Source organism: Wickerhamomyces ciferrii, contig 00083 (assembly GCF_000313485.1).
Source record: "Wickerhamomyces ciferrii WGS project CAIF00000000 data, strain NRRL Y-1031 F-60-10, contig 00083, whole genome shotgun sequence".
Classification (NCBI taxonomy): domain Eukaryota; kingdom Fungi; phylum Ascomycota; class Saccharomycetes; order Phaffomycetales; family Wickerhamomycetaceae; genus Hansenula; species Hansenula ciferrii.
Window position 1 is genome coordinate 66,642 of NW_011887657.1, and position 25,165 is coordinate 91,806.

The 25,165-nt window shown below is 30.8% G+C and overlaps 11 protein-coding genes across 11 annotated transcripts; 8 read left to right on the forward strand and 3 right to left on the reverse strand.

The window, feature by feature from the left end:
- Positions 1-1,432: 1,432 nt before the first annotated feature.
- BN7_3111 (Retinal dehydrogenase) lies at positions 1,433-4,501 on the forward strand (the record flags this gene model as incomplete). Its single annotated transcript, XM_011276299.1, has 2 exons — positions 1,433-2,843; positions 3,642-4,501. 2 exons carry the CDS (start codon positions 1,433-1,435, stop codon positions 4,499-4,501), a joined length of 2,271 nt encoding a protein of 756 aa, XP_011274601.1.
- A 530-nt stretch (positions 4,502-5,031) lies between these two features.
- On the forward strand, positions 5,032-9,791 carry NUP159 (FG-nucleoporin NUP159; the record flags this gene model as incomplete). Its single annotated transcript, XM_011276300.1, has 2 exons — positions 5,032-5,077; positions 5,158-9,791. The coding sequence occupies 2 exons, from the start codon at positions 5,032-5,034 to the stop codon at positions 9,789-9,791; spliced, it is 4,680 nt and encodes a 1,559-aa protein (XP_011274602.1).
- Positions 9,792-9,934: 143 nt separating this feature from the next.
- HIS5 (histidinol-phosphate transaminase) lies at positions 9,935-11,107 on the reverse strand (the record flags this gene model as incomplete). The annotated part of the gene is made up of 1 exon (XM_011276301.1): positions 9,935-11,107. The coding sequence occupies one exon, from the start codon at positions 11,105-11,107 to the stop codon at positions 9,935-9,937; it is 1,173 nt and encodes a 390-aa protein (XP_011274603.1).
- Positions 11,108-11,987: 880 nt separating this feature from the next.
- On the forward strand, positions 11,988-13,628 carry BN7_3114 (sugar porter family MFS transporter; the record flags this gene model as incomplete). Its single annotated transcript, XM_011276302.1, has 1 exon — positions 11,988-13,628. The coding sequence occupies one exon, from the start codon at positions 11,988-11,990 to the stop codon at positions 13,626-13,628; it is 1,641 nt and encodes a 546-aa protein (XP_011274604.1).
- A 590-nt stretch (positions 13,629-14,218) lies between these two features.
- Positions 14,219-15,118, forward strand: BN7_3115 (HPP family protein; the record flags this gene model as incomplete). The annotated part of the gene is made up of 1 exon (XM_011276303.1): positions 14,219-15,118. One exon carries the CDS (start codon positions 14,219-14,221, stop codon positions 15,116-15,118), a length of 900 nt encoding a protein of 299 aa, XP_011274605.1.
- A 43-nt stretch (positions 15,119-15,161) lies between these two features.
- Positions 15,162-15,668, reverse strand: OCA2 (Oca2p; the record flags this gene model as incomplete). Its single annotated transcript, XM_011276304.1, has 1 exon — positions 15,162-15,668. One exon carries the CDS (start codon positions 15,666-15,668, stop codon positions 15,162-15,164), a length of 507 nt encoding a protein of 168 aa, XP_011274606.1.
- Positions 15,669-16,971: 1,303 nt separating this feature from the next.
- BN7_3117 (Glucose N-acetyltransferase 1-A) lies at positions 16,972-18,669 on the forward strand (the record flags this gene model as incomplete). The annotated part of the gene is made up of 1 exon (XM_011276305.1): positions 16,972-18,669. One exon carries the CDS (start codon positions 16,972-16,974, stop codon positions 18,667-18,669), a length of 1,698 nt encoding a protein of 565 aa, XP_011274607.1.
- A 645-nt stretch (positions 18,670-19,314) lies between these two features.
- Positions 19,315-20,118, forward strand: PRM5 (pheromone-regulated protein PRM5; the record flags this gene model as incomplete). The annotated part of the gene is made up of 1 exon (XM_011276306.1): positions 19,315-20,118. One exon carries the CDS (start codon positions 19,315-19,317, stop codon positions 20,116-20,118), a length of 804 nt encoding a protein of 267 aa, XP_011274608.1.
- A 567-nt stretch (positions 20,119-20,685) lies between these two features.
- On the reverse strand, positions 20,686-21,312 carry RHO3 (Rho family GTPase RHO3; the record flags this gene model as incomplete). Its single annotated transcript, XM_011276307.1, has 1 exon — positions 20,686-21,312. The coding sequence occupies one exon, from the start codon at positions 21,310-21,312 to the stop codon at positions 20,686-20,688; it is 627 nt and encodes a 208-aa protein (XP_011274609.1).
- Positions 21,313-22,281: 969 nt separating this feature from the next.
- On the forward strand, positions 22,282-23,049 carry BN7_3120 (uncharacterized protein; the record flags this gene model as incomplete). The annotated part of the gene is made up of 1 exon (XM_011276308.1): positions 22,282-23,049. One exon carries the CDS (start codon positions 22,282-22,284, stop codon positions 23,047-23,049), a length of 768 nt encoding a protein of 255 aa, XP_011274610.1.
- Positions 23,050-23,622: 573 nt separating this feature from the next.
- On the forward strand, positions 23,623-24,507 carry BN7_3121 (DUF1774 domain-containing protein; the record flags this gene model as incomplete). The annotated part of the gene is made up of 2 exons (XM_011276309.1): positions 23,623-23,710; positions 23,795-24,507. 2 exons carry the CDS (start codon positions 23,623-23,625, stop codon positions 24,505-24,507), a joined length of 801 nt encoding a protein of 266 aa, XP_011274611.1.
- Between the last annotated feature and the right edge of the window lie 658 nt (positions 24,508-25,165).

Below are 25,165 nucleotides of genomic sequence, written 5' to 3' on the forward strand. Positions count from 1 at the left end.
ACATGACTGGAGCACCGGATATTAGAAACAAATTAATCTCGATCAAACTTTGATATAAGAGGAAGAATACTATATTCAATCAGTCTTTAAGCACAATATATACAAGAGTTATCAAATGGAGTCCTACAATCGGATTCCTTCTTATTTAAAGATCTTGTGTAGTACTTCTTTGATCAGGTCTCCGTATGATCTCATCCGGGATAAATGGGCTTTTGAAATAAAATTGTATAACGTTGATTCATCTAGCTCCGGGAATAAGAAACAAAAATATTGAATCATATCCAGGATGATCTATGGAGTTTACACCAGTAAATGTTGCTCTTCGAAAGGCTGAACGTTTAATAAATTAGTCAAATATGGGGTAGCGGCCAATAAGATTCATCTATCACTAAGCGGAATTCTCGAGGCTATTGATCCAAATCACTCCGGGAGAACGTAGCTAGAACGAGTGTATCGACATCTGGTAGAAGGTTGGTAGTAGTTGAGTACGTATCCACAATTAGCTTGTAAGCTTGTAAGTCAGGTAATTGATATATCGGCGTTTGCAACTCGTTAAGACTCCACTACTAGCAGATTCTACAATCAATGCCAAGTTGGCATACTCATACTTTTAATATCTTATAGCACTTTAACGAAATGTTGGTTTAATTGAGGTGTACATTTTCAATTCTAAGACTAACAATTAGTAGTCTCAGATCATATATATAGTTATGATTATGATATAGATTATATTCCGCCCTATCTGATCAGTTGTTGAAGAAGTATCTTCCACTAATTTCTCGACAATGATTCGCAGATGAACTTTTCCACTGATCATCTTCAATCTACAAACCTTGATCAATCTCCCCAAAGACCCTTTCAATTAACAGCTCTAAACTGGGTTCAAAGGCATTATTAGACCTCAAATATATTATACACCCTTCAAAGTTCAAACCAGTCCCATTACCTCTCTATTATCATCTTCAAAACCTCCAAATTCCTTCCTCCCAGCACTAAAAGTCTCGAGAATTGATGAGGTTTGTGCAGATCTACTATACCCCATACTTGTCCTACTAAGGCTGAACCTTAAAACCGTAGTGGGCAAAAAAAAATTGGCTTTTCACCGACATGCTTGAGAAAAATTCCAAATATCCATCAACTCAACAAATTCCAAAATTACCCGAGACTACATACAAAGATTATAAATCTGAGTCCTAGAATTGTCCCTGGTTACTAATTGACGGAGGATTTAAGGGAACGTTACCAAACTATTCGGTCATAGGATCGATGATTGAATTATTGTTGAGTTGTTAAGATTTCAAATTCATTCGAGTATAAAAGGATATCCAATTCCCCAGATTTTAATTCAAATCTTTCAAAGATGAATTTTCTTTTAATATTGCAAGAGAAACTTGTTACTGGATAACAGAACTCAAATAGCTATATATACAAAATGACAGCTCCAACTTCAATTGAAATTAAATTACCAAACAACATCACATATACACAACCAACTGGTTTATTCATCAATAATGAATTAGTTCCATCAAAATCTGGTAAAACTTTCAAAGTTACCAATCCTTCGACTGAAGAATTAATTGCTGACTTACACGAAGCTGATAAAGAAGATGTCGAAGTTGCTGTTGAAGCTGCTTCTGCTGCTTTCAAAAAATGGTCAGTTTTAGAACCACAAATCAGAGGTCAAGCTCTATATAAGTTAGCTGAATTATTAGAAAGAGATGCTGAATTATTAGCTTCAATTGAATCATTAGATAACGGTAAAGCTTTACACTGTTCAAGAGCTGATGTTAAATTAGTTATCAATTATATTAGATCATCAGCTGGTTTTGCTGATAAAATTGATGGTAGATCAATTAATACTGGTGATGGTTATTTCAACTATACTAAAAAAGAACCATTAGGTGTTTGTGGTCAAATTATTCCATGGAATTTCCCATTAATGATGTGGGCTTGGAAAATCGGTCCAGCTTTAGTTACTGGTAACACTGTTATTTTAAAACCAGCTTCTGCTACTCCATTATCTGCTTTGTATGCTTCCACTTTAGCTATTGAAGCTGGTATCCCAGCTGGTGTTATCAACATTGTGCCAGGTTCTGGTAGAAAATGTGGTGATGCTATCTTAAGACATCCAAAGATTAAGAAGATTGCATTCACTGGTTCTACTGCTATTGGTAGATCAGTTATGATTGCTGCTGCTGAATCAAACTTGAAAAAAGTTACTTTAGAATTAGGTGGTAAATCACCAAATATTGTTTTCGATGATGCTGATATCAAGACAACTGTTAAAAACTTAATTACTGGTATTTTCTTTAACGGTGGTGAAGTTTGTTGTGCAGGTTCAAGAATTTATATTCAAGAAGGTATTTATGATGAATTAATTCCAGCTTTGAAAGCAGAAGTTGAAACATTAAAAGTTGGTGATCCATTTGATGAATCAAACTATCAAGGTGCTCAAACTACCCCAGATCAATTCCAAGAAGTTTTAGATTACATTAAAAAGGGTAAAGACCAAGGTGCTAAAGTTTTAACTGGTGGTGAAAGAATTGGTACTAAAGGTTATTTCTTACAACCAACCATCTTTACAGAAGTTGGTGATGATTTCACTGTCTTGAGAGAAGAAATCTTTGGTCCAGTTGCCACTGTTTCTAAATTCAAAACTATTGATGATTTAGTCCAAAGAGCTAATGATTCAGAATATGGTTTAGGTGCCGGTATCCACACCAAATCATTAGACAGAGCCTTAGATGTTTCACAAAGATTAGAAGCTGGTATTATCTGGGTTAACACTTATAATGATTTCAATGCAGCAGTTCCATTTGGTGGTTACAAAGAATCTGGTATTGGTAGAGAAATGGGTTCAGAAGCTTTAGATAACTACACTCAAACTAAAGCTGTTAGAGTTAAAATCAACAGACAAGTCGAATAAGTTGACACTGTATGAATATCTGGTTATATTTATGTTACGATTTCTTTTTATTTGTGAATAATATGGTTTTATGAATTGATAGAATGTAGCCTAGCTAGTTGCGTATATGTAATTAATTCCCCAAGTTCCAAACCAAATCCCCAAATACGCACATTTGAAAAGTGTGGGATCCAGCTTTTGTCACCAAAATTAAACAAATCACACACGTTGTGGATCTGACATATAGACATCAACTCAGTAAATTGTACACTGGGAATTTGAAAGAACATAACGTGCTTTTTGGCACCTACTGTCCAATAGAAACACGTACAATTCCATTCATCCTCTACAACAACCAACAAACAAAGTCAAGAAAGTGAGCAGTAATGAGCTCACCCAATTGAACCCCCCTATGACTCCCACTAAATATTATCGAGGACTCCTTCAGTTCCTCCCTAATTCGTCCATTTCCCACTAAATTCTGAAAGTGTCAGCCAATGTGAGCTTCACGTGCAAATTGCGATTTTTTTGTTTTTGTTGGCCGTCCGAGATCCAACATAACAAAAAACCAAAAAGTCAAAAAATCCTGAATCTTTGTTTTCTTTCTCCTTCTAAACACCTGTTTACAACGAACTTGTCGTCTCAAAACACACTAATATTCATTCAAAAGTAAGTCATGCCTCATACCATCATGTTCTTAGGACTCAATTGACTAACATTCATCTTTTTTTTATAGTGGCTCCACCTGTCTTCTCTGATATCTCAAAAAACCAAAACGGTTTATTAAACAAAGATTTCTTTCATTTAGCTCCAGCTGCTATTGATATCCAAACTACCGCTCCAAATGGTGTTGCTTTCACCGTTAAAGGTAAATCATCAAAAGATGGTTCAATCGCTGGTAACTTAGAAGCTAAAGTTTCCGACAAAGCTTCAGGTTTAACTTTAACTCAAGGTTGGAACACCGCTAATGCTTTAGATACTAAAATTGAATTAGCTGAAGCTTTAACTCCAGGTTTAAAAACTGAATTATTAACTTCATTAGTTCCAAATGGTTCAAGAGGTGCTAAATTAAACGTTTTCTTCAACCAACCATCAGTTACTGCCAGAGCTTTCTTTGATTTATTAAAAGGTCCAACTTTTGTTGGTGATGCTACCGTTGGTCATGATGGTTTCACCGCTGGTGCCGAAGTTGGTTACGATATCTCTTCCGCTAAAGTTACTCGTTACTCAGCTGCTGTTGGTTACGCTCAACCAGTTTACAACGTTTCAGTTTCAGCTACCAACAACTTATCAGTTTTCTCAGCTGCTTACTACCACAAAGTTTCTCCATTAGTTGAAGCTGGTGCTAAAGCTACTTGGGATTCAAAAGCTGATGCTGCTGCTGGTAAAGCCGTTGGTATTGAATTCGCCACCAAATACGTTTTAGACAACTCTGCTTTCGTTAAAGCTAAAATTGCTGATTCAGGTGTTGCTGCTTTATCTTACCAACAAGTTTTAAGACCAGGTGTTAAATTAGGTTTAGGTGCTTCTTTCGATGCTTTGAAATTAGCTGAACCAGTCCATAAATTAGGTTGGTCATTATCATTCTCTGCTTAAGCTTAATAAAATTATAAGTGCATTGTGGTTTTGATCTCTTGAAGTTTTCAATAATTTTCTTTAATCGTATAAATATTCTAATTGATTTAGGGTGTGATTGAGGAGATTTTGAAGATTTTCGATCGAGATCCCTGGTACTTTTTATGATTTAATGCTTTTTCAGATGAACGCTATATGATATATAAATAATAATTTTACAACTATATATAATGTTATACACTTCAATTGTAGTTTTTTCATTTCAAAATATCAATAGACTCAACAATTGACTTTAGATCTGCTTTGTTTTGTACTTTAAAACTTTATATTCATTTTATTTAAACGTTCGGTTTTTGTTTCGCACACGAAATTTTCTTAAGAATTATAATTTTCGCGAATTTTAATATTTACCCGGATATTTTGGGAGATGGCCAAAAATTATAATATGCTTTAGATCAAAACAATAAAAGTGAAGTCATAAATTAGACGAATAAAACTTGTTGGATCCATAAATTGAATATTTGGAAATTCATTGATCCCATATCAGCATTATGAGTAAACTTGGTGATGAATTCATATCAACTTCTAGTGAGGTATGTATTTGAAATTATTCAGAATAAGTTAATGATCTTTATACTAATTTAAACATATATAGGATTTTGGATTCAAATCATTAGGTTCACCAATTCAATTGATTACAGATTATGAAGAAAAATTACCATTCAGTCATATAAATAATTTCACAAGTGCACCACAACATGGGTGGTTTGCTGCATCTGGTAAAGATAAAATCATTCTAGGTTCAATTAAAGATTTAAAACAAGATGTAATTAATGAAGAATCTAAATATAATACAAATCGTCATGAAATTGAATTTCAAAATGTTATAAGCACTTCTTTCACAAAAGATGAAAAACAATTCATTGTTATAACTCCACAAGCTGTTCATTATGCCCCTATATCAGATTATAAATCATTGAGTTCTAACGATTTTAAATCAATAGATATTGGAACTTCATCAATTGATCTAGCTATAGTATCACCACTAAATAGCTCATTAGTTGCCATACTAGGAACTGATGGTGAATTATCAATACTTGATATCACAACAGGATCAAAAAATGTTATTTTTAGAGAAGTTGTTTATTTTAGTTGGTCACCAAAGGGTAAACAAATTGCTATTGCCACAAAAGATGGATTCATTAAACAAATAACTACAAGCGGTGAAGTCAAACTTACAATTGATAGACCTGAAGACTTGAAGGAAGATGGTATATTACCAATTTCGTTACAATGGATTGCTCCTTTCAGATTTTTAGTTATATTTGGTGAAATTCCAAATGAAGATGAAGAAGATCCTTCATATGAGTTCAAAGCTTTTGTATTAACACATGAAAAATCAACAGGTGAAACATCATTTGAAGAGAATTTTGATTTAATTCCAGCTTTTGGGTCAATTTTAAGAAAACCTACAATTTATTCATCATCATTCCATAATTTATCTGGCTCAATGAATTTATTAACAATTGTCGCTTCATCAACCTCTGTGGAAATCTCTGCTCTACTGTATTCAGAAGTGATATTACCAGAAAGTGATGCTGCAAGAGCTGCTTTACCAATTGATGATAATACAGGTAACGATATCAATGCAATTGGTTTAATTACAGATATTAGTGACACTGGTAGAATTGAAGAGCCATGTCAAGGTGTTTCAGAAGCTAATTGGCTTCCAGCTGTTTGGGTTTTAGGTAATGACGGTAAAGTTCAAGGTTGGTATATTTACCACGTTCATGATTTGAAAAATGGTACTTTTAAACAAGATGGTGTCAAAGACTATGAAGATTCATTATATAAAACTGCATTAGATGGCATTCCTGCTTCTTCAACTGTACCAAGTACAGCTTCCACACATACAGAAACTAAGCCATCAGGATTTGGCTCATCTCAACCACAATCTACATCTCCATTTGCTAGTTTCAATAGTGGTAATACATCTACAACTACAGATAATAAATCACCATTTGCATCATTTAACCAACCACAATCAGATAATAAATCACTATTTGGTACTTCAGGGGTTGGTCAAACTACTACAGATAATAAATCACCGTTTGGTACTTCAGGTTTAGGTCAAACCGCTACAGATAATAAATCACCATTTGCTTCATTTGGGAATAATGACCAAAAAGATGATAAACCAGCATTTGGATCTTCAGGATTTGGACAATCAAAATCAGCATTCGGATCTAGTGGATTTGGGTCTTCAGGATTTGGTCAAACTTCAACTGATAGCAAGCCAGCATTTGGATCATCAAGCTTTGGTCAAACGACTTCAGAAAATAAACCAGCATTTGGATCTACTGGATTTGGATCAAGCTCATTTGGTCAATCAACAGCAAACAAACCAGCATTTGGATCCAGTGGATTTGGACAAAGCTCATTTGGTAAGTCATCAACAGATGGCAAACCATCATTCGGATCAAGTGGTTTTGGATCGTCCTCTTTTGGATCATCAGCAACTGATAACAAACCAGCATTTGGCTCTTCATCCTTTGGATCATCCACATTTGGTCAATCTAATACCAATGCTCAATCACCATTTGGTGCTTTAGGTTCTGGTCAAACATCTAATCCTGCTTTTGGATCATCAACTTTTGGTCAAAACAGCGGTAACTCTCAATCACCATTTGGTGATTTAGGAGCCAGTCAAACATCTAAGGATGAAAAACCAGCTTTTGGATCAACAACATTTGGACAATCGTCTACTGCCAATAAATCAGCATTTGGATCATCAACTTCAGGCCAATCTTCTGCTGATAGTAAGGAATCATCGTCTGGATCATCATTATTTGGCCAAACACCTTCTAAAAATCCTAATCCTGCACCATTTGCATCACCTGCCTCAGGAACTGCTGGATTTGGTAAAAGTCCAGATAAACCAGCCGCTAAACCAGCCTTTGGATCACCATTCACCACCGTTAGTTCTAAACCAGCATTTGGCGGTAAAATTGAAGATTCACCATTTGGTAAGAAGTTGAGTGATGATGAATCACCGTTTGCAAAGTTTGGTACAAACAAAACTGAAACAAAATCCCCATTTGATAGCGCACAACCTTTTGGAACAAATGAAACTTCATCTATATTTAGCAAAGCTTCCAAAGAAACTGCTCAATCATCACTAAATGAAAGTCAAAAAGATACAAAACAAGATAAGTCATCTTTAAATACACTATCAGGAGATCTTGGTGGATCTTTGTTTGGTAGTGAATCACAATCATCAGCACCTAAAACCAAAGTTCCAGGGTTATCAGATTCAGAAGACGACGATAGTGAAGATTCAGAATTAGAAGAATCAAAAATTGAAGATTCAGATGATGAAAGTGACAAACCTATTAATCAACCTACAACATCAAAAGGCCCAACTAGTTTTGGTGGCTCTACTGGACCAACATCATTCGGATCCACAGGACCAACCTCATTTGGATCAACCACATTTGGATCTACAGGTTTTGGCTCAACAGCATTTGGCTCATCTGGATTCAAATTTGGCCAACAACCTCAAAAACCAACATCAAATAAATCTGAAGACAAAGTTGAAAAACCAGTGTTCGGTGGGTTTGGACAATTTGCTTCACAAAATAAACTAGAAGATTTGAGTAAACAAAAGAACGTCTTTGAAAAAGAAACATCATCTACTGAAAAGAAGGAAACTGAAGTTCTACCACCACAAGATTCAAAAGCTGAAGAAGAGACACCAGAAGAAGTAAAAAGTGAAGAAAATGGTGAAGAAGAAGATGATGATGCCGAAGCAGAAGACTCAGAAGCACCAGAAACCACTTATGATGAAGGATATACAGAAGGTGCTACAGAAGATCAATTCCATAAATTTGACGATGAAGAAGAAGAAGAAGATGATGATGATGACGAAGATGAAGAAGAAGAAGATGACGAAGACGAAGAAGATACTACTCAACAACAAGATGACACTAGAGATTTTGAATCAGAAGATAACAATGAAAGTGAAGATCTTTCTGCTGATGAGCTAGGTGATGAGATTGACAAGAATTTGAACATTGATGAAGAAGATGAAGAAACTAAGAACGATGAAGAACATGACGATCATGAATTTGAAAATGTCAGAGAAGAAGATACTAGAGACTCATCATCATTAGATTCATACAAAGACAAAGAAGATGAAGTTCTTTATAAAGAAGCACAATCTCAGAAAGATCAAGAGGAAACCATCAATACATCATCACAAGAAAAGGCAGTTCAATCAGAAAGACCTCCATATGTACATAAATCAGTTAGTGCTGAAGTTGTTACAAAAGAAATCGGTGTATCTGCTACAGTTGAAACTTCAGAAATTGATGTACAAACTGACGATGTTAAATTTGAATCAATTGCATTACAATCATTTGAGGATGATGAAATTTATTTCGGCTCTCATTTCATTCCATCTGAAGTACCAAATTATGAACGTTTATTATCAGTCAAATATCCAACTTTAAGTCAAGATCCAATCTTTAGACAACTGGAAAAGATTTATTATGATACTCAAGCTGAAATTTCAATAATTGAAAGTAATTGTACGAATCTTGGGAAATTTTTAGATGATCATTTAAAATCAGATTTGGTCAATACAGAGGCATCATTATCACAACCACATCATTGGAGATTATCAGAAGCTGCTAATTTAAGTAAAATCATAAGTAAATATGGTCAAGATGCTTCAAAGACAAAAGAATCAATTATAGCTGAAGAAAAACAAATCAAATTAGTTCAAGATAAACTTGATTTATTAGAAAAACAAAGCATAAGAGTCAGAGAAAAAGTTTTATCATTAACAAAATTATCAGATAAAGCTGTTTTAAATGCTCGTGATTTACCAATTGATGTTTTAATATTACAAGATAAAATTAGAAAAAACCATGCACAAGTATTACAAGATTTAAGAGCAAGTGAATCTAAAATTTTATCTTTGAAAACTTCAACAAATGTTTTCTATAATGAACCACCAACACCAGATGCATTACAATCTATTATTAATCACATTAATTCAATAACAAGAGATTATTCTAAAGAAACTAGAGAATTAACTGAACAAATTGCAAATTTGAATATTAATCATGCAAAAATACTTGAAAAATTACATGATGGTAAAGATGAATCATTTAAACAAGATATTTTGGGAAATAAAGGTTTAACAAAACTTAGAATTGAAGATTTGAATAAAAAAATGGAAGCTAAACAAGCATTAGGTGAAGCTTTACAATCTAGACCTGTTAAAACTGTTGTGGTAAACTTATAATGGGGAGTTATTTAGTAAATAATACACTTCATGAATAATTATACGTTTTATTTGTTATGATGTAAATCTGTATCTATGTAAACCTTAGACCTGTAAGTGTTTTTCTTTATTGATTAACATCTATATTAATTAGCGCTTTATATCTATAATTCTTTAGCAACGACTTGAAATCTTTCTGAAAGAGCATCGTTTTCTTCCTTGGTACCAACAGTGATTCTTAAACCACCTGAACAACCTGGTTCACCACCTCTATATCTAACCACAACACCTTTAGTTGTAGCTAATTTTTCATAAAATTGTTTAGCTAATGGAGAACTTGGTTTACCATTTTCATCAATAACTTCAATTAAAAGGAAATTTGCATCTAATCCACCAATTAATTTACCAATATTTTTAAATTTTTGTAATGATTCCCATAATCTCGATCTTTCAGAATTTAAAATTTCAACACGTTGTCTCATTAATTTTATACCTTCTGGAGATAATGATCTTGAAGCAATATCTGAAGTTAATGAAGAAATGTTGTAAGGAGCTTTCAAAGCATTTAAAATTGAAGATAATCTCTTATTAGCAAAAGTAATACCTAATCTAATACCAGCTAGACCAAAAGACTTTGATACAGTTTGTAAAACAACTAAATTTGGGTATTTTTCCACTAATGTTGATAAAGAAGAACCAATTGGAGCAAAATCAACATAAGCTTCATCAGCAACGACAAGACCATTCCAATTTGGATTTGATAAAACTTTTTCAATCAATGAAAAATCAACAGATGCACCAGTTGGATTACCTGGTGTTGTAATATAAACTAATTTAATTGATGAATCTTTTGATAAAATTTCATTAATTAAATCTGGTTGAATTTGAAATTTTTCAAAATCTAATGGAACTTTAACAATTTCAACATCATTAATAGTAGAAGAAATTGAATACATCCCATAAGTTGGAGGTGCAATAAGTAATTTATCCTTCCCTGGGACACAAACAGTTCTTATAAGAGCATCTATACTTTCATCAGATCCAACACCAAGACATAAATTCTCAGGAGTGATTTGTTCATTTTTTGAGATTTCATATTTATTTTCACCATTTCTAAAATCAACAATCTTTTGTTTCAATTCTAATTGATGAGGATCTGGATAACGATTTAATTCTAAAGTTGATTCATATTGTGATAAATCTGTTAAAGATGGACCATATGCATTTTCATTAGCATCTAATAAGATACCTTCTTTAAAATCGTCTCTTGCACAACGGTATGGTTCCAATGTCAAGATGTTTGGTCTAACTAGTGTGTCTAAGTTGAATGAGGACATCTTTGATTTCAGTTGAAATGGAGTCAAGATCAAAGAAGTTTATCAAATGAAAGGTTTCGTTATCTTTATATCATTACTCTCGAGAAACTTTAATGTTAGTCATCGAAAAATCTGTCATAATTAACGCGGGTTTATAAGGAGATTTATATTATGGATACAAGCAGCTATCCAGAATTCAAAGATCAATGGTGGTCTGAATCGGGTATATGAGTGACAAAGAGAGTGCTGTTACTAAAACTGGTCAAATATCTTTACTTATCGAGTCAAATATACCTAGGGTCCTTCAACTTTGTGGGAATTTGCGGTATATAACCACCGATCTATCATTAATGAGTCACACATAGTAAACAAAATAGTATATAGAACTCATTAATTACTTGCACAGGAAAAACACACAAGTAAACTAGGCAAGTGTTCCCAGTGTCCACCCACTCTATGAACTCTTCATTTTCCTCAAATTCATCGTCTCTTTTTCAGTTCTTCAATTTTTTTAATCAGTGTAACATCTGCACGGGTTTTTATTTCCCCAGAATTTTTAATTTTTTTCGATGTACAAAATTTTTCAAGTCTCGAGAAATTACTGTTACAATTTTACAAAGCACAACAACTTGAAGTTTGAGGATATAGTTCAACAACAATAAGAGATACCCAAATAATACTCATTACTACCTATAACTTCCTATAGACATTCCTCATAGTTCACAGTCATTTCCATCAACTTTACAACTTTAGAATAGCTACAAGAGACCTTTTCTTTTAAAAATTTTCAACAAAATACACCCTTTAAGTGTATAAGGGGAAGAACTTCAGATCTTTCAAAAATCAAATACAAAACTTATCATATTATAATATAAATGAAGATATAAAGAACAGCTTCAGAATGTCAAAAGTTTTCAAAAAATTAAAATTATTTCAAAAAGCAGAAGTTGAATCCAAAATACCAATTCCTAATGAAATTTATAATTTTAGAACATATTTATTTGCATTTTTAGCATCATTTGGTTCACAAATCGCAGGTTATGATACTGGGTTCATTGGTGGTACATGTTCTCTAGACTCTTTCCGCGATGAATTTGGTATTAATGACATGTCAAGTTCTTATGCTACTTATGTTGTATCAAATGTTATTAGTGTTTTCCATGTTGGTGCATTTTTTGGTGCATTTATGGCATATCCAACTGGTGAAAAATTAGGTAGAAAAATTGCATTATTTATTTCAGGGTTTTTATTAACTTTTGGTGGTGCAATTTCTTTAGCTTCAAATGAAAGTACTGGATTACATGCAATTTATGCTGGTAGAGTTATAACAGGTCTTGGTGTTGGATTTTGTTCAGGTATTACACCAATGTATGTTTCAGAAATTAGTCCTCCAGCTATTCGTGGTATTTTAACAGGGATTTGGGAATTTCAATGGCAAATTGGTGGATTAATTGGTTATTGGATTAATCTTGGTGTTAGTCAACATATTAAAGATCCAAAACGTCAATGGATGGTTCCATTTGCTGTTCAAATTATTCCAAGTGCAATTTTTTGGATTGGAATTTTCTTTTTACCAGAAAGTCCAAGATGGTTAATTAGTAAATATAAAAGATCAAAAGCTGAAGAGAAATTAGCTTATATTACAAATTTATCAATTGATCATGAATTTGTTCAATATGAATTAAGTATTATGGAAGAAAAAAGAGATTTTAAAAAATTAAAATATGGTGAAGGAATTTTCCAACAAATTAAATCAGTTGTAACTTCACCAAAATATTTAAAAAGATTATTTTTATCAACTTCAACATTCATTTTACAAAATTCTGCAGGTATTAATGCAGTTACTTATTATTCAGTTACAGTTTTCAAAAGTATTGGACTTTCAGGTTCAGATGCTAAATTATTATCAACTGGATTATTTGGTGTTATTAAATTACTTGCATCTATATTTTGGTTAGCTATAATTGTTGATAATTGGGGACGTCGTGCAGCGTTTTTCTATGGTTGTATTCCATGTGCTATAACAATGTATTATTTAGGTGCATTTATTAAAATTACAGATCCTGCTTCAAAATTAAGTTCTGGTCAAACTCAATTAGATTCAGCTGGTAAAGCTGCATTAGCAATGTTTTATATTTGGACATTTGCATATGGTGCTACATTTAATGGTACATGTTGGGTTTATTGTTCAGAATTATTTGATCAAGATGTTAGATCATTAGTTAGTGGTATAAACGCAGCAAGTAATTGGTTATGGGCATTTATTTTTGCAAGATTTACAGGTAATATGTTTGAAGCTATGGATTATGGAGTTTATTTCTTATTTGCAGGATGTATGACCGTGGCACCAATTATAATTTATTGTTTCTTCCCAGAGACTAAAGGTGTTCCATTAGAAGTTACAGATCAATTATTTGAAGTACCAGCTTGGAGAGGTCGTAGTTATGCATTAAGTCAATTATCTTTATTGAATAGAGAAGCTTTAGAAAAGGAAAAGGCAATTAGTAAAGATGAAGAAGATAGTGCTGATGTTTCCAATTGATTACGTCTTCAAGAACAGAAAAAAAAAAGTTTATATATAGCATTTTTTTGAATTTGTATAATATTCTACTTGTATCATAAATTAAATATAGGCATAGTTTCATAGTTTATAATTTGTTGAAGACAGTTTTGTAGCATATTCACATCCAAATACTATATATAAATTATCTTCCACTTCGATGCCCTCTGAGGTTATAAATCCCCCTTTGAAGAGGTCATTTCTAGCAGATCGGTAGCACATGAGGGAATAACTGGATTAGAAATCATAGTTTATACAATATGACTAGCCATAGTACTTTCCCTTCAAGTATTTGATTAGAGCCCATTTGATTAGAGCCCAACTTTTTCATAGTAGTAAAATGAACTTTTATATATAGATTCCCAAAGCTGACTCTGTTTCCTCCAATATCACATGACCATATTTGACTCCGATCTCCCATATAATTTGAATTCCCGCGGACTCAGATTTCTCAAATTATCGGTACATAAAAGTCGGTTGACATAAATATTTAAAAGAAGAGGAATTGAACATACTTATCACATTGAAGTCTACTATGATTTTTTGTTGATCATATATAACTACATTACAAAATGCCATTCCCATTAAGTATAGATCAATATCTTAATCCTTATTATCCAAGATCAATAATACCTCATTTTCCTAAACCATTACAAAGATTATTTGGGAAACATAAGGGACTTAATTCATTAAATTCATCATGGATATTATACCTAGATGTTTTAATTGGATCTTTTATATCAATTTTATTAATAGAAGGTGTCTTTAAACATTCCAGTGTTTTCAAACAACATAATTCACCTATAATCATAGCATCATATGGAGCTTCAGCAATTTTATTATTTAATGCAAATGGTGCACCATTATCACAACCAAGAAATATTATAATGGGTCATTTTTTAAGTGGATTAGTTGGTGTTATATTATCAAAACTTTTCAATTTAAGCTCTGGGGGTCAAGATCATTTTTATATTGGTGGTGCTTTAAGTGTTGGTATTGCAAGTGTTGTTATGAGTTTATTTAATTGTGTTCATCCACCAAGTGGTGCAAGTGCATTAATGCCATTAGTTGATGAAGGGATTAAAAGTATGGGTTGGTGGTATTTACCTGCTCATTTAATAAGTTCTGTATTAATGGTTTGTGTGGCTTGTATTACAAATAATATATTTAGAAAATATCCATTATTTTGGTGGACTTCATATATTAAACCTAAACCAAAAGATGAAGAAAAACAAGTTGAAAATAGTACTAGTGTTCAACCTTCTATAACACCTGAAAAATCTGGTCAAACATTAATACCGGCCGGGAATAATATTGATGGAATTTTAAGAAATAACGAAGATAAAATTGAAATAACTACAAATGAAATTAATTTACCAAATGAATTATCATTAACTAATGAAGAATTAGAATTTTTAAATAATTTTAAAAAAAAATTATTAAATCATAAACACAAATCAACTTCCCAATAAACTCCTAATGCCCAATATATATAACATAATACTTTAATGAATTTTAATGATCTAATCTAACAAAACTTGGTAATTTTTGTAAACTACCTTCTAATTCAGTTTGGAAAACTTCAATAAATTCAATATCAGAATCACCTTTCCCACCTGCAAATTTATCATATTCATTGAAAATACCAGTCATTGACCAACCTTGTAATAATTTTCTCATTATACCCACTAATACACCAATTCTATGTTTACCTTTATTTGAATGAATTAAAATTGGATAATTTTCAATATTTATAATCAATTTTAATGCCTGGATAATAGCATCAGGATCATTCATTATAAAAGGTTCACTTGATGATTCCATATGAATATAAACAAAATTTATATTCATTGATTTTAAAAATTTATAATATTCAAAATTATCAGTTTTATCACCTAAATAAATAACAGTTTTCAAATTTAAAGTTTGTAAAAATGGGAAATTTATGGGTACTGGATGTCCTGATCTATATATACCATCTTCCACAAGTGAAAAATTTAAAGGAGGAACATAAACAGTCATAATTTTGATCTTTGATGTGGTGGTGATGTAGTAGTTCTATAGTTCTCATAATAAAACTAAGCTTGGGTCAAAATTATATACCACTACGTCGCGAATTTGAATTTAATATTCGATTACCAAAGAAATTATGTAATCTTTTATACAAGTGATTACCAGTGGCCCCATAACCATTGCTTTTTTCAGAATTCCATCGAACATCAAAAAGTTTAAAATGAGGGCTTAAAATGTTGAATGAGAATTTGTTAACTAGTAAACCAAATAAAAGTGGTACGCGGTCCACGTGAATGAAAGATAATACCTTTTTGAGGATATGTCTGAGTTATGTCTATAGAAAGTGTTTAAACAGTTGTCTATCAAGTGATGATCTGTAGTATGTACTTGTGGTAGTTAGTAGTTAATGGTTTATTCTCCTACTGTCCAGAATCCAGACTTGATTAATTTAGAAAACGTGTCACTTTAAACTTTAAAGTTAACGATGATTATAACGATTCTTCACCACTATTTTCACAATCTAATAAACAACAAATACAAATACACAAATACACAACTAAATAGATATAGTTCCATTGTCCACTACGAACCCCTTCAGCTCCTATTGTCCTTCTAGTTAATTGTCTTCTAGTTAAATAGGTTCTCTGGCGCCTGGTCCCCAGATGGCATTCAAATTTTTGAATGTCCGTTTCCCTTTGAAAAAAATTAATTTACGCCAAAAAAATTATTAGTCCGCATTTCTATTTCTATTTAAAGCTAAATTTGAAAAAGTGCATTAATTTTAACCATAAACCAAAACCCTGGAAATGGTATACACTACAAGGTATTCTCTATTAAGTATTACTAGCTTGTTAACTCTTGTAACAATTGTTATATGTATAGATGTTTATGGTTTTTAGCAACTATGTAGATCATGGTACCTGAATCTCGAGTGTACTGCCAAAATTTTGCATAACCACAGCCTGATCACAGTGATATTCAATTTTTAATTAACCATCTTTAGAAATTTAGGTAATTACAAAATAAGGTATTTGAAGTATAATTTTCATTCATGACAAATATTTCAAAATGCATTTTAACGTGATTTACTTTTAGAAATTTAATTTTTTTGTCTTTAGACTATAAACAAATAAAGCTAATTCATCAATGTCCACATTTTGAAAATAGATTCATATTCTATACATATACCTGGTCAAATATTCTCATATTCATTCATTCATATATTCAACAACATCAAGTTCTGCATATTTAACATCAACTCATACATTACATGTTCTTCCAAATGGATTCTAAACTACAGAGGATAAGAAGTATGAGTGAATCTAGTTTTAAAAAACTATCACATCCAAGAAGATTAAATAAACTTATATTAGCTTTATTCATTTCAATAACTTTTATATATTTATTTACTTCATCATCATCATCAAATGGAATAAATTATGGTGATTATTCAATACTTAATAATGTTTTCAATACTCAACTTAACCCACATAATAATGTTCTTGATCATATAAAACAAATTAATAAAACTGAAATTTCCACTATTAAATATTCAGAATCAAATTTAGAATATTTAGATTATGATCGTGATCATATAAAATATCTTTATCCAGAAGTTATTGATTCTATTTATAATAATACTGATTTAAATCAAGTGGATTGGTCTAAATTAGCTTATGTTCTTTATGCAACTTCTTCATCACATTTATGTAATTCAATGATGATTTTTGCTGAATTAAGAAAATTTCAAACAAAAGCTGAATTAGTACTTTTGGTTAAAAGAGAATTTATCTTGAATGAAACTGCATATCCTAATGAATATAAAACTTTAACTGAATTTTCCCAAAATTATAATGTTACTTTAAAACCAACAACTGTTACACAAATTGGTGGTGATTCTGTTGATATTTGGAAATCAAGTTTTACAAAATTAATGGTTTTCAATGAAACTCAATATGATCGTATTATTTATTTAGATGCTGATGCTATTATTCTTAGAGGTAATATGGATGAATTATTTTTCATACCACCATGTAAATTAGCTGTACCAACTGCTTATTGGATGACAAAAATTAAATATGAAAAAATGGCTCGTGATGATAATAAGAAGAATAAATATAAGTTGGAAAATTATAAGAATTGGAGACCATTAACTAAACCTCAAAGAGATTATAAAATTCAAAAATTATTAGATGAACATGTTAATATTTATAAAGATTCAAATCATAAAATCCCCACATCACAGGATTCATTAAAACAAGTTGTTAATTCTAAAAATTTCCAAAATCAATTATATAATGCATTACCAAATTATATTACAATTGATGAATTTGAATTAACAAATATAGTTATGGTTATTCAACCTTCCAAAGATTTATTTACAAAAGTATTAAATGCAATTGAAAATAAACGTAAAAATGAATATGATATGGAATTAGTTCAAAATCATTTATTTTCATTACCAAAAATTCTTCAAAAACAATCAAAAAATTCATTTAATTATTATCATTCAAATTTCCAATCTGTTATTGATGAAATTCCTGAATTTATGATTTTACCTCATCAAATTTATGGTACTATAACACCAGAAATTAATTCACAAGTTGATCATCATTCTTATTTAGCTGATTCATTTGAACAAATATTTGCACATAAATTATTACAAACTTCAAATAGAGAACCAGCTTATTATGATACAAAACATTTAGATAGACCTGGTGAAGATTTTTTCAATAAGATTAAATATTTACATTTTAGTGATGCTCCTATTCCAAAACCATGGTTTGAACAACGTCTTGATGCAGAATATATGGGTTTTAGAACTCGTTGTGAAAAACATCCAGATTTTCAAAAAGATGGAATTGTTAAACCAAAACATAAAACTCCTGATTGTAGTGCTGGTGAAAAATGGGAATCTGTTCATAAATTATTCAAAGATGTTAGAAAAGAAGTTTGTGGTTTAGATTTGATTTATACTAAAGAAGACACTTATCATAAGATTATCAATTAGATGTATTGAACGTGTGAACTTTATGTTATATAACATACAGGTTTAAATTATGCTAGATTGATTACATGCAGAATTATCAATATAATATCTGATATCAAAATCTACTAGTTTGGATGCCTATTTATTGGGCCCTGGAGGTCCTTTAAGATTCCCATATGTCAGTGATATACATCAGAATACCCAAATAGCATCTGCTAATGAACATTTAATTCTATTGATTTCATTTGTAGTGAAGACTTAATTCTAAATTCTTTTCAAGGCTTATTAAAGGCTATACTATTGAAATCCCGGTTCGCACCACGAAAAGTAAACAACAAATCATTCGCGAAATAAACAAAAATGTTCAATTTTTGGAACAGAAATTTAAAAAAATAAAAACAAAAAAAAAACTGAGAAGGCTGATCAGAAATTTAAATGGAATTTTTAGGATCTTGAAACAAACATAAATTAACTCATTTTACAAAGAAACAGATTCATTTTTTTCTCAAAAACATAGGATTATTTGGTTGAATCACTTCAGGAAAGTTCAAGGATCAGTTATATCATAGATCCCAGTTATTTATTCGTCAAATTTGGTTTAAATTTCATATTGTTTCAAGTTACCGCTCGCTTAATTCTCATCATCAATATTATCAAAAAGTTATAATGACAAGTAGTGATCTACCCTCCGTTACTACTAAAGCTGGTAGTAGTTCCAAATCTAGTTCAAAAAGTACTGGATTACCAACATTATCAACAAGTTCATCTTCACAAATCTCAACTCCAACTATAACACCACCTTCAGCTGATGATAATCCAAATATATGGAAATCATCTGTTCCATCAGGTACTGTTTTCATAGCGGTTGGTGCAATTGCTGGATTTATATTCTTAAGTTTTATGACTTTAATATTTATTAAAAAATTAATGGCCAAGAAATATGCTAAAAAGACACTGTTTATTGATAATGAATCTTCTTCAAGTTTTGGTGGTTCAGGTTCAGAAAAATATTCAAATAATAATAATAATGGAGGTTTTTATAATACTCAACAAAATCAATCTGCTGTTAAAATACCACTGTTATATGATCAAACTAAAATTGGTTCAGTTGATAATATTCCAGATACAAGTATGACAAATGAACAAAATTTATTTTCAACTTTAGATACTGAACAAAATAAAAGAAAATCAATGTTTATTTCTCCAACTGCTGAAGTTATGAATTATAATAAAAATTCAAGATTTTTAGGAGCAAATCAAGGTGGTCCAGCTCCTTCAATTAGTTATAGTCATACAAGAGAAAATAGTTCAATTATTGGTTCATTACCAGATTTAAGACATACAAGGCAAAATAGTTATGATCCAAGTGAAACTAGTAGTTCTACTCCAAATAGAAGTCCTCATAGAGGTGCTAATAGAGCACAAAGAACAATTCCAAGTGCTTATCTTGAATCTATGTTTGAAGATTGATTTTTTGAAAAGGAAGATGAATAAGAGTATGACAATCATTTTGATAAAAAAGAAGATATTAGGGGCCAAGCAAAAAATAATTGTTTTTTGATAGTGAAAGTAAAAGTAATATTGATTTAATCTTTATGCATATTATATTTCGTTTACCAATATATATATATTTAGTAATATATTCACGTTTTAATGCTGATTTAACTAACACCAATTGATGTAGTTGATATGATGAGAATACAATCAATTTTAGATCAAACGAAATCGTATATATTATAAGTTCTTGGATTAAAAGTCAATATTTAAAAGGAATAAAGTATCATAGAACATACATATTCAATTGTCAAGTATATACGTTCATATTATCTTTAAGATTATAGTTATTTTCATGTAAATTGTAAAAAAGAGTCTGTATATATATAAATTTAACAAAAAATCTTCAAAAAAATGAATAGAAATAAAAAACCACTTGATATAAATCAATACAACTTATTATCTAAAAGAAAAAACACACACAAGCACAATAAAAACACACAGAGACAACAAAGACAACAACGAAAACATATTGAACAAAATTCACATAATTGTACAAGATCCACCTTCTTGATCTTCATCATCATTTGCACCTTTTGGTTTAGCAGTTAAAGCACATCTAGCAGCTTCAGTAAATGCTTCATTAACACCTCTATTTTTTTTAGCACTACATTCTAAATACCTTAATGCACCAATTTTTTTTGCCATTTCTAAACCTTCTTCATAAGTTATTAAATTTGATCTTCTTGAAACTTCACCTTCATCATCATCACCATCATCATTTCTTAAATCACATTTTAATGCAACTAAAACTAATTTAACACCTTCACAATGATCAGTAATTTCTCCAACCCATTTATTCTGTACATTTTCTAAAGAATCTTTTGAATCAATTGAAAAACATAACATTATGGTATGTGTATCTGAATAACTTAAAGATCTTAAACGATCAAATTCTTCTTGACCAGCAGTATCCCATAATGATAATTTAATTGGTTTACCATCAACAAATATATCATGAACATAATTTTCAAAAACTGTTGGTTCATAAACTTGTGGGAAATAACCTCTTGTGAAAACATTTAATAATGAAGTCTTACCTGCAGCACCATCACCTAAAATAACAATTTTACGTTGAATTGGCTTTTTTGAACTTCCACATAAAGGCATTATGAATTATGAATAAGTTATGGGTATTAAAATTAGATATGCAAAATTATAATTCTTGAATTATATGAACAATTTTATAATACAATTGTTTGAATGTTTTTTTGGAGTTTTTAAAATTGATGATTTATAGTACAGATTAGTGTCTATAATTTTTGTATCTTGAATATAAAATTTGTTTATATTTTTTATTCAAGTTATAGTATAATCAACGAAAGACGGAATATTATTTGTTTTGATTTTCTAATGAATTTATATCTTGATGATTAAACTTTGAGGATTTGTAAAGGATGTACCAAACTATTTGAAATTAATAACTATGATCTTTGTAAATTCAAAGTTGATTTCTTATTAGGAATTTAATATTGATCGGGAATTTAATTGGTAATTTGGAAATGTTTATGTCTTGTATAATTCTCAATGTGTTGTCGTTTTTTTGTTTTGTTTTCAGAATGTTAAATGGCGAAAATTTATTTAAAAGGGAAATTTTTGGTAAAAAATCGCTGCAGAATTTAATAAAAATAAAAGACGTGTCGCAAAAAACGACTTTGAATTCGAATTACAAAGTAAAGTCAGGTAAAACTTAAGGTTTATTGGGTAGCGTGGTAATCCGTGATAACTAGGACTATTCTATTTTCACGTTGCGTATGATCACTCTTTGGTAACATATTTTGTTACTGTTTGTTCCCTAGTTCTGTTCATCAAGCTACTTGAAATGTTTTGATCTGGTGGTGAAATGTTTGTATGGGATTACCGCATCTGGAAGTCAATGCACCAAAATGGAGGTTTTTTGCAGGTATTTTCTTTGCGACTTTCTCGCCATTTTGCATACTTCCCGATTAGGAATCCGCGAATTTTTGATTCTGAAAAAGATTCGAAATTTGACTTTTTGAGTACGTACGTAAAATTGATTTGAATCTTTGATTAAATTTTGATGGGTTTTGGTGTCAAAATTGAAGATTATTTAAAGATATGGCTGTCAAAAAGTCAAACAAGAAGAACTCTGTGAATGGTGGTAATGAATTAGCTCAAAGATTAGGTGCTGTTGCTGCTCCAAAGAAAACCAAAGTAAATAAATCAAATGGTGGATCAATTAAAGGTAATAATAAGAAAACTAATAAAAAAGAACCAATAAATCCATTATTAGCTCGTATTGATGCGTTACAGAAAGTTCATAATGGTCAATCAAAGAATAATAACTCAAGTATACTTGATAATCCATTAGCCCAAAGAATACGAATTGTTGATTCCAAACAAAATAGACCAAAAGGTCCATCATCTAAAGTTAAATTTACTGCAGCATCTATTTCAAAACAAACACAAGCGTTACAATCATCAAGATTGAAAAAGCAAAATAAAATCACTAAAGAACTACCCAAAAAGAATAAAAAATCATCAAATCAAATACGGAATCCAACTATTTTAAAAATTAAAAATGCATCAAATCCAAAATTCTTAAAGATTAAAAACTTGGAATATGGTACAAGTATAAATGATCTGAGAACAGTTTTAGAATCAATAGGTAAAACTAAGTTAATTAGAATTAATGATTTAGAATCTGGTTCTTCAATGGCAGAAGTTGCATTTAGTTCAGAATCTATTTTAGAAACTGCTCATATTCAATTAAATGGTGCTTTAGCTGATGGTCGTAAATTAAGAACTGAAATATCAAATGAAAGTGAGATTCCTACTCAAGTTAATCATAATAATGGACCAAGAGTTTATAAATCAAAAAATTAAAGGAGCTTGTCAAACTCACCATCCATAATACTGTTAAAAATGGAATGAATATTGTAATATATGATGCATCTATAGAATGTGATTATTCCTATTGTAATACTTTACTGTTTTCATTATAGTTTAGGAAAATTAAGGATCGTGTTTCCAACGTGGAGAAATCCCTCGTAACGTTAAATTTTGCACATACATGATTCGCTCAGATGAACCTAGAAACCAAAAAATTGCATGCTTTAAGTTTGAACGTTTGAACTCTTAAAGGTTGCAAGATGAATTGAACTAATCAACTCAATTTGAGCACAATAACAATCACACGATATGTTTGATCTACTTATTAAGTTTGTTTGTTAATAAGATCCAATGCCTCTCGCGTAATTTTTTGTCTAAATCACTGCATTTGTCTCGATTTGGCTCTGAGTAGCAATCTCCATATAATATGACATGACACATAAGGAAAATTTAATTTTAGTATAAAACAGCACGAGGTTGCATCAATTTTTAAAAACTTTACAACAATAGAGGTTTAATGGAATAACAATATACTTATTGTTAAACAGAATTGAATATATATAAACAATGAGTTCAGGTTCATTACTTACACACAAGGTCACCACCACAATTGCATTGGTTTTAGCAATTTATGGGAATTTTAAATATGCCTTGGGTAGATCACCTGTTGAGAAAAACCCTGAAGATGATCCATTTTTTAGAGTTGGATAATTTACTCCATTTACTGGTAACATTTTAGTTGTCTTTATATATTGGGCTTTCTTACATATCTTACAAATTAGTTTTGTTGCTCAATATTTCTTCCCAGAAGATCAACCAACTGAAAGAACTGGTAGTGAAACATTAGGTAATATTTTACAAGGGGGTCAACCAACTCGTTTACAAGTTGCTGATAGTGTCGGATGGCATTTCACTGTTTTCAACATTCTACAATTTGTTTGGACATTGTTGTTTGTTAATGGTCATTATATTTGGTCAGAATTATTTGCAATTTTAAATTTCTTCAATATTTTAACTTTATACGTTGCTCATAAAACTTATTCAATCAAGAATTTAAGAAACTATACTTTAATTCATTTTTCAACAGCTGCTTTACCTTTTAGTTGGTTATTATATATAATTTTCTGGAATGGTGCTGTTGTTGTTGGATCAAATAGTCTTGCTGCTCGTATTGTTGCAAATGTCTTTATTTGGGATTTCTTATTGGTTCCTAGTTTTGCATTGATCATTTATCGTGATTGGGCTATTGGTTTGAGTTCTGCAGCTTTACAATTGGCTTTAGGTTTGGGTCAATTGTTTACTAAAGTTTTTGCTCTTCAATGGATCTTTGCATTCATTATTGCTGGTTTGTTATTCTTATTCTCAGTTGCAGTATTGAGTGCTGAATTGAAAGAAGGTGATCGTACCGATAACTCAACAGACGCAGAAAATGCTCCTTTGGTTAATAACTAAGTTATTAATTAATTGATATAGCTTGTATCTAGTGAAAACTTGAAAGCAAGACCAAAATTAAAAAAACACACAAAAAAAAGAGCAAAAGATAACCCCTGGTGACAATCCTTATCCTTATATTCTAAAACACATGTATATGATTCAACAAATTAATTTTTTTTAACAAATTTAATAATTATATTGTACTTTTGTAGTCGAAATAATATTCACTATTGTTCTGATTTTGGGATTGGTCCACATGGTCTAACCATCTTCATTAAAAGTTCTTCTTTCAATTGTATTTTTGGTTTATCTTGTGCCAATGATAAATATTCAAGCAAAGCTGGATGTCCAATGGTTGAAGCATATGTATCTCTATGTACATTTGTCATCCATTCGTGTTTAGTTGTATCAGCATCACCTAACCCAATGTGACGACTTTTCAATTGGTCATAAACTTGTTGTTCTCTAATTTTATCAGCCTGAAAAATAAAATCGTTAATAAACACTCCTCAAATAATCAGACTTTTCTTAGGTACTTACCATTTTTATTAAAATTTAACGTTTTTTGCTATTCGTTTTCCTCTACATAAATATTGCAATAAAGCATAAAATCTCAAAGAAGATCGAAAAAATTGTATGATGGAGTGGCCGTTTCCAAAATTTTCTTCAACAAAAA